A 14,555-nucleotide genomic window follows, 5' to 3' on the forward strand; every position below is an offset into this window, starting at 1 on the left:
TATCAAAAATGTTCATCCCGGGTACTTTCTTACAGCATATTGAGCTTGGATTTTGAATGGTCTGATAAGAGGCAGATTTGAATGCGCCATAGCGGACAATGGTCTGAAAATTGTCGGCGCCAGAGTCGTACGAAAGTTTGGATATGGGCTCAATCATGTCTGATAAGAGTTCAACTTGTTCTCGAATGATCTGATGAGCAATGGCTTCGAGTGCACTTAAGGTGCACGCGCGCTCACACACACACACACACACACACACACACACACACACACACACACACACACACTGCTTCGACGCATGAGATCACTTTGTTCTGGAGAGGTCTGATCAGAGGTCAATCCGGTCGGAGGCAATCCACGTTGGTCTACGAAGGCCTGGTCAGAAGTCGTTTCGGTCTGCGATTTCAAACTAGGTAGTCGCCATTTTGGGAATTTCAACCTGAGAATTAACGTGAACAGATTGTTACCTACATAAATGGTGCACCGGGTGGAGTGATTCGGATTCCAAGGCCAGAAGACTCATTCGCCAGCAGAACACTAATAAACTTATTTGATCCCATTTCAAATTTGATAACAGCTGGGGGTCGCATAAACAACAAAAACAATCATAAATTTAACTGCACTATTCGCATTTGAAAGCTTTCAATTTTTAGAGTGCATTAAAGCCAAGTTTTGAAAAACATTTGTGCGTATTGAGATTCGAAAGTTTTGTAAATGAAGCAAATAATATAAAGTTGGTAAAATAAAAATAAAAACGGTGCAAAATGCTCTGACGCAGGTTGATTTATCTTGAAAGCTTTGGCGGAGCTATTTATTTACATTAAACTATATTCAGAATTCGATTCAGAATCTCACATAGACAAAACAATTCTTAAACAAAATGTAAATTTTCAATGACGAGCCTCACTTTAATGGCCAATGCTGGCCCTTCCTGTACAGGTAAAGGATTTTTAACTTTTTCATACTCTCACGTCTCATCCCCACCCCCACCCAACCTCCACCCCCCCCCCCCCCCTGTGAAATTATATAAAATTATAAATTTTATATAATTTCACATATGTGCACGGACGGACTCTTTAAGTTTGTTCATTATTCATTAAAATTTTGCTACTAGACAGAGCTTTTTAATACAAATTTCATGAGATCAATAGCATTTCTGCACCACAAAATCCTTGCAAGGTAAAAAGGTTTAAAGGGGTGTCAGTGAAATGAATCTTGAATACATATCAGTCAACCATATTTGTCATGAGCAAGTATGGCTTTCTATGTGGTTACTTAATCATTAATATAATTAAATTTTATTCGGTCCCTTAATTTTAGCAAAAATATCCTTGACAATTGCGCTGCCCTTCCTCTTCATCCTCATAACTATTCCCACGGGAGTGACGTCACTAGACGAGGCGAGGAAAGTGTGCAACAACAACTTGGAGTGCAAACAGCATGCGGAGAGAGAGGGCAACTCTGAACAGTTCTGTTGTGACACTCTCTGCTCTGATCAGGACTGTGCAGACTCTACGTCAGTCTCATTTCTTATAACTATATCCTGATTCAGTCGTAAAAACCAGGACCAGGACCAGTCGTAAAATACAATCAAAAGCGTTGATGAATCTATATGAGTTCTTTGTGTACAGTAGTAGTGGATTTATTAAATTTTCAATAATTACATAGAAACTATCTCAAAAACATAAAAATCAGAGAAAAACAACTACATGAAAGCTAACTATTCGAAACTCGAACTGACTTACTTTTTCCGTATCAATCTTAGGTACGACTGTTGTATTTAAAAAAAACAATTCGGAACTCCCATGTTAATATAAATTTCTCAGAAGAAAAACCAATTGCGGTATCAATTGTTTTATAATTTATAACAGATTTTTACATTTTACAGAATTTTAATGTTTAAGAAGCATCAGTTGAACATTATTATTTAACGACAGAACTGAAGTAAAAAATTAAAAAAAAGCCGGCAGATTGCCGGACAATAGCTGCGGTGCACGCTTGTGCCCATCCGTGGAACTGAAACAACTAAAGAAATAAAATAAACAGATTGAACACCAGTCCTTTAATAGACCGCTAGATGTTTTGGGTTAGATTCCGACTGTCATTTTTGCGAGACAAATACGCTCTATAGAAAAAAGCCTCAACCGAGCTTTTTCAAAATTAATATTCGATATCAAAAAGTCAAGACTTTAATACTCAAGAATTAGGGCATATACGTTTGGCACTATTTAGATGCTCATTATGGATCTTTAATTAGTAAAAGTTCAAAAAAATACAGTTTATTGAATGAGTTTGGAAGTCATTCGTCACGCACACAATTTGTAATTGCCATGCAGTAGAAGTCATTGAAATTGAAAAAGTCAATGGTCACAAGAATTATTGATGGAGACGACAAAATAAAAAGATAGCAGGACAAGTCCTGAAATGCAATTCAGAGAATTATTTTAGTTTATAGTCTGATTACCACTTACTCCGCTTAAAAAGGCAAATGAGAGCGGTTAGTAATGAGACTAAGCATTAAAACACGCAAGAACAAAAACAAGCAAGACTAAATATTCAACTTTTGTTTTTTATGAAAAGACAGGATCAACATCAAAAAACAACTTCTATGATTTCAAATATTCCTTTATTTCTCATTAGCAACTTGTCATTCAATATCAAGGAGTCCTCTCACTAGTAATGTTAAATGATAAGACAAAAAGAACCTAAAATCACAAAAAAAACTCGCTGACAATTTTGAAAAACACTTAGTTTTAAATGTCACAGAACGCAACAGCTCATGAAGGATACAATTACATCAATTAATTGAGTCCTCAATGACCTCCGTTACAATCTGTCGTCAACGAGATTGAGTAATAAGACAACAATCAAAACAACAAATCTAGCAAAACTAAAAAAAATCATTAAGATCTTTTTTAAAGACGAACAAATGTATGAGTCACAAAAAGCAATGGCTATAAACTGAAATGAATTGCTGTAATTGAAGCCATTAGAGAAAATAATGAGACCTGCCAATAATGATACCAAGAGTAAAGACAACAAAGTTGAAAAGAAAAACTTGCAAAACTCAAAAAAAATTATAATGACAATTAGTGTCAAAGTCATAGAAAGCACTAGCTTTGAACAAAAAGACGATTAAATCTATAGGCTTAGCCATTCTTAGCAGCCTCAGAGACCCTTTCGTATTGAGATTAAACGATAAGACATCAAAAAGTACACTCAATATTTACAGATTTCAACAATTGAGAAAATGTAGTATCAAAATTAAGAAAACCACTGGCGATTAGCTCCAGCCATTAATTGAATTCTTCTATGCCTCAATTTCAACCAATCAGACTTTTCATTGATGACACTAGGTAGTAAAATCACAGATATCTTTAAAAAAAGGGAGCAAAAGAGAAAAATCACCAATATTTTATGACAGCAAATAGTGGTAAAGTCATTTTGCTGCCCCTCAATGAATTCAAGCAAAGGCCAATAGGCACAATTAGAAAACATTTGTACCGTTTTAAAAGCACTAAAGGAGAGGAAATTTTGAAAATCGATTTCAAATTGAGGCACCTGAAAAAAAATCTTCTCAAAAACCGCCAAAATTTTCAAACACCAATTTCCTACACCACTTTAAAAGGTTTTTTTGAAAAAAGTCACGTCTCATACCTACTCGATTTTTCGCTCACTTTCTATTTCAGTGTGAACAAAAACACCACTATAATTTAACTTCTCACTGACGTGAAAAGCCGAAACAAGCGTGAACAGATCCTAAAAAGAAAGACAGCGCACCAATACAATTCAACTTATTAACGAATGAACAAAGGCAGATTTGAAGTGGCTGTGACGTCATGTGGTCGCAACAAAAATCGCAACGATGAAATAAAAAACATAACAGGACAGGTCCTGACGTACATTTCAAAAAATTTTCATTGACTAAGCAAAAACTAGACCTAGAACGGACTATGAGTGAATTGGAAAAACCATTTAGAAAAAAAATCTACCCAAAAATTCGAAAAAACAGTAAAAGTCAGTGAAATTGCCGCATGTGAACAAACCACTACCGAGAAAGCGATTTCTTGTTCAAACGCCGTTTTCTCCCTCTACTGTAAGATTAGAGCAAAAAAATTCCTTCCTGCCGCAAAACCACTCGCTTTTTCACTCCACTTCCTGTTTCGGCGTGACCAATATCACCACTCCAATTTGACTTCAAAAATCATGAAAATGCGTGAACAGATCCTAAATAGAAAGACAGTGCACCAATACAATTCAACTTCTTTCGATTGTTAAAAACGACGATGTCCCCAATAATAGCCGCTATCACTTCGGGGTTACTAATAAAAAACATTTTGTCAACTTGCCATGTTTTGTACAAAACCGAATCCAAATTCTTTCTATTTGCGCGTTTCTTGATCACGGAGTATTCAAATTTTTACAACTTAGAGCTAACGAAACAAAGATTTTTCTTTGAGCTACATATCGGAGAAAAAGTTTTTTATATTTTTTATTTCAAAAAGTGTCGTATTTGTACACCAATTAAATCTTGCTGGTTGTATAAAGACATCATACTTCAGTTTATTTAAGATCAAACGGAGAAAGAAAGTTTAAAGTATCAATTGAGAAAATGGAGTAAATTTGAAAAACGCATATTTTTTTCAAATTAAAATGTGATGTCTTACAGTAAATTTAAAAGCAATCACTAAAAATAAAAGTGAGCTCTGAATTACAAGATAGTTATTTTTCCGCGATCATTAATGATAATGAGGAAAAAACTTCGAATTCAGTGAAAATTTTTGTTTATTGTTATTACTTGAATTCATAACTTTAAAGACACCTCCAGAATTTCCGTTCAATCTGATATGAGACCAAATGGACTGCTTGTTGATATGCGGTGAACTCATCGACGCAGGGATCGAATTGATTTTAAGTCTATAACGATTACAAAATATTTTCGAACTCGCAGGTGGCTTTTTTGTTCTATTCTGATTGAACCCTACAAAACCATTTTCTAAATCTTAAAGTCGCTACTTAAGTTCGTCTAAAACGTGGAGGTAGAGCTACAAGGTACAATGTGAATTTTCCCAGATATTTACAAATAGCTACGAAAGCAAAACTATATAAGTGACAGCTTTTTCAATTTCTTGAAAAAAGAGTCAACTGAATGCCTGTTAAAAGCTTTTTTTCAATGATCAAATGAAGCATTAGCATTAATCGACAAAAAAATTTTAAAAAAGCTGTTTAATTTTTATTTAATAACAAACTAGATGTTTACTGTTCTGATATCAACTACCCATTTTGGCAACTCTGTAAGTTTTCAATTAAATCAATTCTCAGAAAAACTTTTTGATTTGGGTTCAGCGTAGGTGTTGGCAGAAACTGACAAAACTTCAATGTTTTTGTTAATATTTGTTTTGATCTTTTTTTGATAGAAAAGTTTTAAATGGAAAAATACTTCCCCTTTTGAGTCATATAGTCCCCAAAAAAGAATCCCTAATTAGTAAAACAATCAGTTTGTTAGAAGCTGGAAAATAGCAAAAGGATGAATGAAGAGTTTTACTTCTGTGGAGTCCTATGTTTGTTCTTTAGAAATTTTTCCCCATAGACTTTCCGTACAAATAAAATTGCAGAGAACAGCTAATAGGTACTTCATCAATAAGTTGTAGCCTCTTTTGTTTAAATTTTTTGATTTCGAAGTTGCATAACGTTTTTCTGTTTTTTCTATATTGGAAACCCGTTTGACAACAAAAACAATTTTCTTAAAATTAAAAAGTCCCAGAAGTCCTAGAAAAACCCACGAAAACTAACAAATTGTTTTCTTTTTTTCATTTCTTAGTCTTTCGAATATTAGTTTTTTTACATCGTCAGAAGAAAATTTCCTTTTTCATTTGCTTTTGAACAAATTTCTTCGTTTAAAATATATATTTTGTTCATTCAATATACCTATTTTTCATATTATGCCAAATACAGCTAAGAATGGATGCCCATCTATAGTTCAAGATATCATTTTCCCGGTTTGAGGGATGCCAAAAATTGACGGAAACGAACTGTAGAGAGAGTATTAATCAAAATGAAAACAATTCAAGAAAATGAAAACAATTCATGCCCTCTTTTGTAGAAACAACTGCGTGATTCAACTATCATAATTAGAATAAAAACGGTGTTGGAAATTGATTTCGATTCACAAGAATGGTCCTTAATGTGCGTTCGCACATAATGCTATATAACGTCAAAGAAAGAAATGAAATTTGAAATATTTTTTATCACGGAAGATCATTCTGATTTATGCATTGTGCAAAAAAGTCTGTCCAATAGCTGTAGCATTTTTATTGTGGAAAAAACTTGAAAACTATCTCAAAAATAATCTGAAATAAATAAATTTTGACTATCATTTCTTTTCTTCCATTAGTATTACGTCCTTCAAGGGTAAGCATTGATACCCAGTCTGTTGGCTAGAAGAATAGTTCATGTGAAGTCACGATTGTCGTTCACAACGGGATTAGGGATAATTTTCTGGCCAGAACAATATATGAAAAATAGTCTTTGGAATTTTGAATGATCTGAGTACATTTCAAAAACGACATCATACGACTTTAGATTTAAATATAAGTTCTCAGCGGAAAGTTGCTTTTCTCCTGAGTCAAGGAAATTATCCAAAACCACTGATAGAAATCTGCGGAAAATCATTATCCAAAAAGCATTGGAAAGTCAGAAGATAAAAATTTTGCGTCAAATTTACCTTAAATTCGAATGCTGCAAACATTACACTGAGATTCCGTATATTCAATTAAAAAATTTTACATAAGTTTGGGCTCCTCCTACCGTCTGTTATGCAATGATGGTCATAAATACCCGGGTTGAGTGTACCCAACTCCACTCGCCCATTTGGAAGCAAGTAAGAATGAGGGGTAATATGTCTAAACGGTTAAATTGATGTTGAGAGTAAGGGAGGTCATTTCTTTCTCGAAGTGGGATTGGGGAATAAAATGATAAGACGATATAATAGTGGGACTGCTAAGGGCGGAATTTCTTCCAGTTCAGCTCCACTCTTACGTCAGATTACTTCCCCACCCCCACCCTTGGCAGCCCATATAGAATTTTAGTGGCATTTCCTTAAAATTCTACTTATTGAGGCTTCACTCTTATTCGTTTTTGGGAGGTAAAACTAACAGAGGCCACAGATCAGTTTTTAGTCAACACGGGAACAGTAGAGTGACAGAATACATCCACGATGACTAATAGACCTTTTTAGGAATGTGGTGGGCATTGTGCTGGGTGCAATTGCAGCCACGGTTGTGTTGAGTGCTATCATCATCTGCATAACCTGCTTTAAATGCAGTAAGTATTCTCTGTCTCTCTCAAAGCTTACAATAAGTTCACAAAATCTAATTTTTTAACACTTATTGACCAAAAATTCTAGTCTCCTGCCTGATATACTGGCACGACGAACCCAGGTTGGGTTTCCATTGTTTTTCAATGCTGGACCATTGTTATTTTATAGAAACTCCATCGATCGATAGATCGTCAATGGTTCATGACCACATTTTTTCTGATCATAGAGAATCCATCGGTAGTATATCTCTGAATATTGCTGGATCATAGTAGATTAACTAAAACTAAATCGCAGCCTTGAATATACATTTTCTGCTCGATACATATCGCACTCTTGTATTTGGTACACTTCTATTGTAGTTTTTCTTAAGCTCCAAATCAGCTATTGTATTGAAAGATTTTAGTTAAAAATTCAGTCAATGTACCACTGCTCAAATTTTCATACAAATTTCTTGGTTTAAATTTAATAAATATTTTGCAACCGAGCTGCATGTAAATTTTCAACCAATAGGAAACGTTTCTATGAACTAACTGTGATCAATTTGGGCTTTTGATTCTATCAAAAAAGCTACAAACTGCCAAAGCGAATTTTGGCTTCTAAGAAAATGCTATGAACCACCGATGGGATTTTGGGCTCTAAAATGAATTTACCATGAATCAACTATGCCATTTATTTTAATCAAATTTCTATGATCCATCAATGGGATAAAGAGATTGCGCTGATCCATCAATGAAAACTAATGGAACCTCGTTTTGTGAGAACTAAAGAGCTCTTTCCCATGAGGGAACGTAAAAATAACAGAGGTGTGAGCAATTGTTGGTATTGTCAAGTTCTCGCGCCTGTCTACATTTTTAACCCAGCATTGTCCTCCCGGACTGAGGTCACATTTATTTTCAGCGCTGAATCATGTTTACTTTTGTTCTGTATTTTACTCTGTCAAGTTTCATGATCATGTCAAAAATTTGAAAGATCAGAGTAAAAAATCAGGACAACTCAAGTTGTTCTGAATTTGTTCTGAACCACATGCCAAAATCATACTGAGCAATTAAGGCTCCGAAAAAATATCAGCTTGAGAAAAAAGTCCTCAGAAAAAAGGTTTGCTCTAATTAGCAACCGAAATTCGGTTTGCTGTATTTATCAATGAAGGAGTGTATTTTGAAAACAATTTCCTTGGTCTTAACGAAAAAAATGGCCCATCAGTGCTACGAAAACCCATAATAAAGTCATTACAGTCATGGAATATATAACTATAGTACCTATAATTTTAAGATGTTTAAGCTATAATACCACGGGGGTTGTTTCAAACATAACGCGGTAACCATAAATGGTTGCTTCATCCTAAAAAATGGTACGTGAAAGCCAATTTATGGCAAGAATTGTAATATCAAGTAGAGTTAGGTGATAGCCATTTAGTATTGATATAAGTTTCCATGGAAATGATGTGCCCTAATGAAACCTTTGTAGTTATCTCGATTAAATCATCGCCTCATGGGAAAACTGGTACCTTAGATTTAAGACTCATGATAACTGGGTAACTTCTGGTACCTTTTTGTAACCAAGACGACTTATGGTAACCGTGGTGAACATGTAACTGTAGTTTTTTTGGTAAATTGATGTCAAAGAGTGCCGATTTATAACAGCAAAAATAGCATTTTTATGGTTATGATCAAGACAAAATTAAGACTGCAATCCTGGGTTTCCCCTCAGACAACTTTCCTTTACTTCATACAAGGTCATATATGATCCCCGGTAATCATACAAGGTCATATATGATTTGTATGATTTCCCGGTAATCATACAAGTTTCATGAAAAATAGGTAGTTGTCAACAACTTCAATTGTAGCATCTACCGCGCTCCTAACAAGAAAATAACCCAGTCACCCAAATGTTGAGTTGGTGTGTTTCATTCTTCCCCGTTATCTATTATTGCAAAAAAATTGTGTTTCTCTTTTGTTGACAACTTTAAGTGTTTTCTCATTTAAAAAGGTTCCTGGTAGTTGTGGCGTCTTGAAACAATTTAAGGTAAAAACGTGCCATCCAAAACCACTTTGTGATAACAATGGTGCCACAGCGAGCCATTCTATTGAAGCAATAGTGCAAAAAAAAACAAATTTCTGTTAAAAATAGCGCCAAAAATAAATTTTTACGCTAATGATGATGCCCTAAGGTCTCAATGGCGCTTTAAGTTTCCTTTTAAAGGTAAAATAAAGAGGACGCCGTATAATAAAAACTTGATACCACGAAGTGTTTTTTCTTCGCACCGTTGCTACTCCTATCTGTTAAGTTATTGATGCGACGGTTTTTTTAAAAAAAAAACAGCAAAGCCAGAAAATGCCTTATGGTAACGGTGCTGTCATCGAGTACCGTTTTTCGATAACAATCGTACGATGGTGCCAGAAAGCACTTCTTGTAGATGATGGTGATAGCACTGTAAAAAACCATTTTGAGATTGCCATGTTGCCCTAAATGCCATTCTTATGTCAACAATCGGGCCATAAGTATCCCTTTTTGATAAGGTTGGTATCTCTATGTCGACGAAGAAGTCATAATTTTATCATTAAATCATCATGTACTAAAGTACCACTTCTTGGTGCCATAAGGTGCTGTTTCGTGGTACCAATTGTGTCAAATTGTGTTTTGTGGTTACGATGTTTCCGTGATGAACAAATTTATGGTAACAAGTGATGATTTGAGGCAGCGATATCCAAAAAACAGCTTATGGTATATATCGTACTAGAAAGTGCCGTTTTATGGTATAACGTTGGTGTCATAACAATTAGCTTGTGTGCCACACATCTGTTGCTCGAAAAAGATGACGCTATTGACTGGTCACAACTGCTCCTGTATGACACACTAAAACACTGAAATATTCATAAAAACCCGAAATATTTTGGAGCCGACATTAAAAAGCCCTCAAAAGTCGACGCTTTTCTCACTTCACCCAGTATTATAATCTCTACAATAATTTCTTTTGTTTTCGGTAATTCGCAATCACTGCAATCACGTGAACAAAACTGTTATAGGGATATTAACGAAACGTAATAAACCAAAACATCATCTGTTGCGAGAGTGTTTTTTTAGAGAAAGAGGGGTTCAAAATTGAAGATTCTTTTGGACGTCTAATGCCCCCGTCATACAGCCGTTCAGCCACTCGTCCCCCAAGTTATGACGTCACAGCTGCCACATCATCGTCAGCCACAACCTCTGCTCGGCCATACCAAGCCCACCTGTTCCATAGTGGAAGCAGCAGCAGTACCACTGGAAGGAATGCTAATGGGCAGGGTTCGGGAGTAATCCAGGTAGCTTCCAGCACCCAATCGAGTAGGAGAGGAAATGACCGTGCGCCCCCTCCCCCGAGTTATGAAGAGTCGATGCGACAAAACAGAGCTTCGTAATCTAATTGACAGCTGATTATCTAAGTGTGCTTCAGAATCAAAGTTTAGTTTTGATGTTAAATATTGACTGTGTAAAACACTAAATTTAGACTAGATGCTAACAACGGTAAAGATGTAGATGATTTAATCGCCAAAACTAGTTTCTTTAGATCCTACTGTTTGACCAAAAAGAATATATGGTTAATTTGATTTGTTTTTCATATAAAGAATAGATGAGGAAAAAAGTTAAATGTACGTGGGAAATTGTAATAAAAAGAATTTATAAAAAGTGTTATTAATTTGGTTCTAAGTAGGCATATGAGCATGTGGCATCTTGAAAAAAGGAACTCATATTGACAAACAAAAAAACTCGACTATAGGAGTCTTTTAGAGTTTGATGAGTACATGCAGAGCATTGGGTTAATAGCAGTATCAAAAAGTTATATTTCTTATTAACTTTTACGTTCTGCAATTTGAAAAATAATTGCTTCCAGTTGCTTTTTATTAACCATTTTATTCAATAAGCACAAAAACGTAGGTGTTACAAAACATTTACCGTAGAAAAAAACTTTTTTTAAAAGTTTTTTTTTCAAAGAAAAAAAACTTTAAAACTTTTTTTAAAAAGAAAAAAATTTTAAAAAGATTGCTCGCATGAGACCGTGCATATAAAAGAATGTTCCAACATACTTCTCATGCTCGTCAAAATTGTTTCTTTGTTCTGAGAGGAAAATTTTTCTCTCCTATCAATTTTGTTACGCTGAAATCGAAGCAACTTTTTTCGGAGCAAGATTGTGTCTTACATTTTTGAAGGGAAATAGTGTCTTGTCCGACCAAAGCAGTTTTTCACAACGTAATTGTTTCCAACAGTATAAAGTAGCAGTTAACAGAAAATCTAAGTTGAAGAACAATCAGAAAAACACCGACAGTATTTGCGAAGGCAAATGGCTAAGATCAATTTACATAATCGAAATATCAAACAAATAAGTGACCGGACATGATCTTCAAGATTAGCTTAAGAACTTTGCAAAAACTAAAAATTTCAAATCAATATTACAAATGGAAATTCGATTATTCTATTTTTTCCTAATTAAAAAATTCCGATTGGCAAAAATTTCACCAAACGGGATGACTCAATAATCAAAAATTATCGTATAGACCGTTCCCAAATTGAAAAAAATCAATCAAAGCTAGAGTTGAAAAATCGCTTGAATTGTTCCCTTGTTGGCAGAAACAGTTTCTTAAAGCAATTTTCAATTCTTGCGCAACAAATTCGAACAATTTTGAATTTCATACAATTTAGTTTTAATTCGGACAAAAAACTTTTCTTTACAGTGCTAATGCAAAAAAGTAAAAAAATTAAATTGTCAATTTTCCAATGGAATACAGAAATATTTTGTATATTAAAAAGCTCATCGCTATATAATCTGAAAACGATATTCAATCAGTTTTTGATCATTTCAAGAAAGTATGTTATAAAATCAATCAAATAACGGAAATCTGTTGGAGATAACAAAGCTTTTTTCCTGAAATTACAGTTTATTTATGTCCTTCTGTTAAGGAATTAATGGTTTGAGTATGGACAATTTTCATTACTTTAGGTTAAATGACGTCCCATGAAGCCTTGTAAACAATCAACTGAATAGAAAATTGAGAAGACGATTTGTTCGTTCTTTCTCAAAAAAGTATTTTTTGTTTATTGTTTCTTCTACTCAAGCAAAACTGTTTTGAAAACTTCATACGATTTCCAACAAAGTTGCTAAGCATTTATAGGTAAATGTAAAACAATTTCGAAGCTGCTTGATGCATTAGAATCAACGATCAGAATATTGAAGTTTAAAAAAGTAGCCAAAATCCTTCTTCCTTTTATCTTAAAAATTTTGTTTTGATAACATTTTGTCATTTTCACCTCGAACAGCTGCTCGCTCAACTGAAAGACAACTGTGCTTTTAGTTTTGGATTCGATTTGGCTAATCAAATATATTCTATTAAGTTAAAAAAAATAAACATTTCTTCTCTAGACAAGGTTGGCTCGTCTTTGAAAATTTTTCATTCCCTAATTTTATACAACTTTTCGGTGCGGGTTATGTCGGCAATCAGTCCAAAAATTTTGAAATGTAAAATATGTATTATTAAGAAAAGAAAAACTCATGCACACTTTTAAAAAATACTTCAGGTGTTTGTTTTTTAAATACTTGTTTTAATTAAATTTATTATGAAATTTTCACTTTTTAATTATGAGCAAATTTGTGTAATCTTGTGCATTTTTTAAATATATAAAATAATAACACTTTCTTAAAAATTACAGTCATATGATTTAATCTCCCAGCCCCCTCTCAACCCTCTAAACATTTACTGTCTCCTTTTACTGTTTTCAGTCCAATTTATTTCCTCTGCGATACATGAACAGAAAATGAATACTTGACTGAAGAAAAAGAACCGGATCGCATATTAAATCCGCCCTTTTGAAAAAAAATTTGGATCAATAAGATTGAATTATTAAGTTGATGTAAAATGTTAATATGATAATCAAAGAATGCCTAGATTGAAAGAATTCGAATTTAATTAGTTTGACTAGTTATCCAAGTCGGTTAGTTATATAATCTTTTGTGATTCGATTTCGAAGTTCAGTTTCGTTCCTCCTTTATTCGTCTATCGCTTTTGCCAGATTTTCGAAATCTAAACACATTGTGCGCCGATTCTGAACAAAACTGTAAGAACAATGAACAATATAAGAATCTAATGAACCATATAAGAATCTAAATGTACATAAGGCAAAATTCAAAGTCAAAAAGCCAAAAGTCAAAGTTAGTGTTTTTTTATTTAAAAAAATTTTCAGCAGTAACTTTTCTAAGCAATTGAAAAGACTCACGAACGAGTGAAATTAATTGGCTGAAACGATAAAAAGTAAACTGTTTTAAAAACAAAAAATAGTGCATATGTACTTCCCTCGGATTATTTTCGCATCTGATTATTTTAGCAAATTAAAAAAAAAGATTGAAAACCTATCTAGACCAATTGTCTTAAAAAAACATTTCTAAAGGATGTTTGACCTGATTTATGTTTCAACAGTTTCCGCTATTTTTTTCAAAACATTCATCCATGAAAAAACATTTGAGCTATAAAAACACATCAAATTGAACTGACTAGAATTATGATGTAATCGGTACAATTATTGTTCAAAATTTTCCATGAATAGCCACATAACGGCGACAATTTCCCCCCAAAAAACACAATAATTAAATTATTTTTTGCGGGCTTAAGAGCCGTAAAATTATACCACACATATTGACCGGGGACTCTTTCAAACCAATAGAATGAATAAACTGGGAAAAAGAGGACCTGCAATAGAATGAATAAACTGGGAAAAAGAGGACTGGAAAAAAAACAGCTTTCATAATCTTCTTCAAATTACGTGGCAGCAATGTTATGTCGAATAGAACTATCTTTTCTTCTCAAAAGTAGTCCTAGGAGTACAATTGAATAAACATTTTGACAGAGAAAATGTTACAGGAGTGATTGAAAAAAGCCTGAAACGGGACAAAACGGTCAGACTTTTAAGTAACTCAACTCATTCTTTCAACACTCGTAGTAGGGGTCAATTTTTAAGCCTCCCTACAAACCATGAAATTTTTTCTTAAGAACATTTGTGGATCGCATTCTTAGAGACTAGGAAGGCGTATGCCTCTAAGAGAATTTAATGCCCTCAGGGCGTTACTTGTTTATCCCAATATTTGAGGACGGAAAGTCAAAAGAATCAGCCAACCGTCAAGTGAAAAATTGCATTAACAAGACCATAGGAGTATTATAATTGCTACCAACTTCGTTTGATAGCAATGAAAATATCCCCTAGCGTAAAGCTCCTT

At 34.0% G+C, this 14,555-nt stretch overlaps 3 protein-coding genes across 4 annotated transcripts in view; 1 reads left to right on the top strand and 2 right to left on the bottom strand.

Annotated features, from left to right (window-relative positions):
- Positions 1-742, bottom strand: part of LOC142344634 (gamma-2-syntrophin-like) — a 43,043-nt gene extending 42,301 nt beyond the window's left edge. The window contains exon 1 of one of the 2 annotated variants that reach the window (XM_075396446.1): positions 468-742. In XM_075396446.1, the coding sequence (XP_075252561.1) occupies positions 468-523 (56 nt within the window). In that variant the 5' untranslated portion in view covers positions 524-742. The remainder of the gene's footprint in view (positions 1-467) is intronic. The other variant, XM_075396445.1, reaches the window with a different exon arrangement.
- Positions 1-6,873, bottom strand: part of LOC142344631 (vasopressin V1a receptor-like) — an 89,854-nt gene extending 82,981 nt beyond the window's left edge. Inside the window, exon 1 of the mRNA XM_075396443.1 lies at positions 6,808-6,873. The gene's annotated coding sequence lies outside the window, so the exon portion shown is untranslated. The remainder of the gene's footprint in view (positions 1-6,807) is intronic.
- LOC142344633 (uncharacterized) lies at positions 766-10,902 on the top strand. Its single transcript, XM_075396444.1, has 4 exons — positions 766-939; positions 1,321-1,516; positions 7,238-7,323; positions 10,400-10,902. The coding sequence occupies exons 1-4, from the start codon at positions 894-896 to the stop codon at positions 10,711-10,713; spliced, it is 642 nt and encodes a 213-aa protein (XP_075252559.1). The 5' UTR covers positions 766-893; the 3' UTR covers positions 10,714-10,902.
- The last annotated feature ends 3,653 nt before the right edge of the window (positions 10,903-14,555 follow it).

Source organism: Convolutriloba macropyga, chromosome 8 (assembly GCF_964194025.1).
Source record: "Convolutriloba macropyga chromosome 8, txConMacr16.3, whole genome shotgun sequence".
Taxonomy (NCBI): Eukaryota; Metazoa; Xenacoelomorpha; order Acoela; family Convolutidae; genus Convolutriloba; species Convolutriloba macropyga.

Coding starts and splice junctions, on each gene's coding strand:
- LOC142344633 (XM_075396444.1), top strand. CDS start 894: ATGACGAGCCTCACTTTAATGGCCAATGCTGGCCCTTCCTGTACAG. Junction 940..1,320: donor TGCTGGCCCTTCCTGTACAG/GTAAAGGATTTT, acceptor CCTTAATTTTAG/CAAAAATATCCTTGACAATT. Junction 7,324..10,399: donor CATAACCTGCTTTAAATGCA/GTAAGTATTCTC, acceptor GTGTTTTTTTAG/AGAAAGAGGGGTTCAAAATT.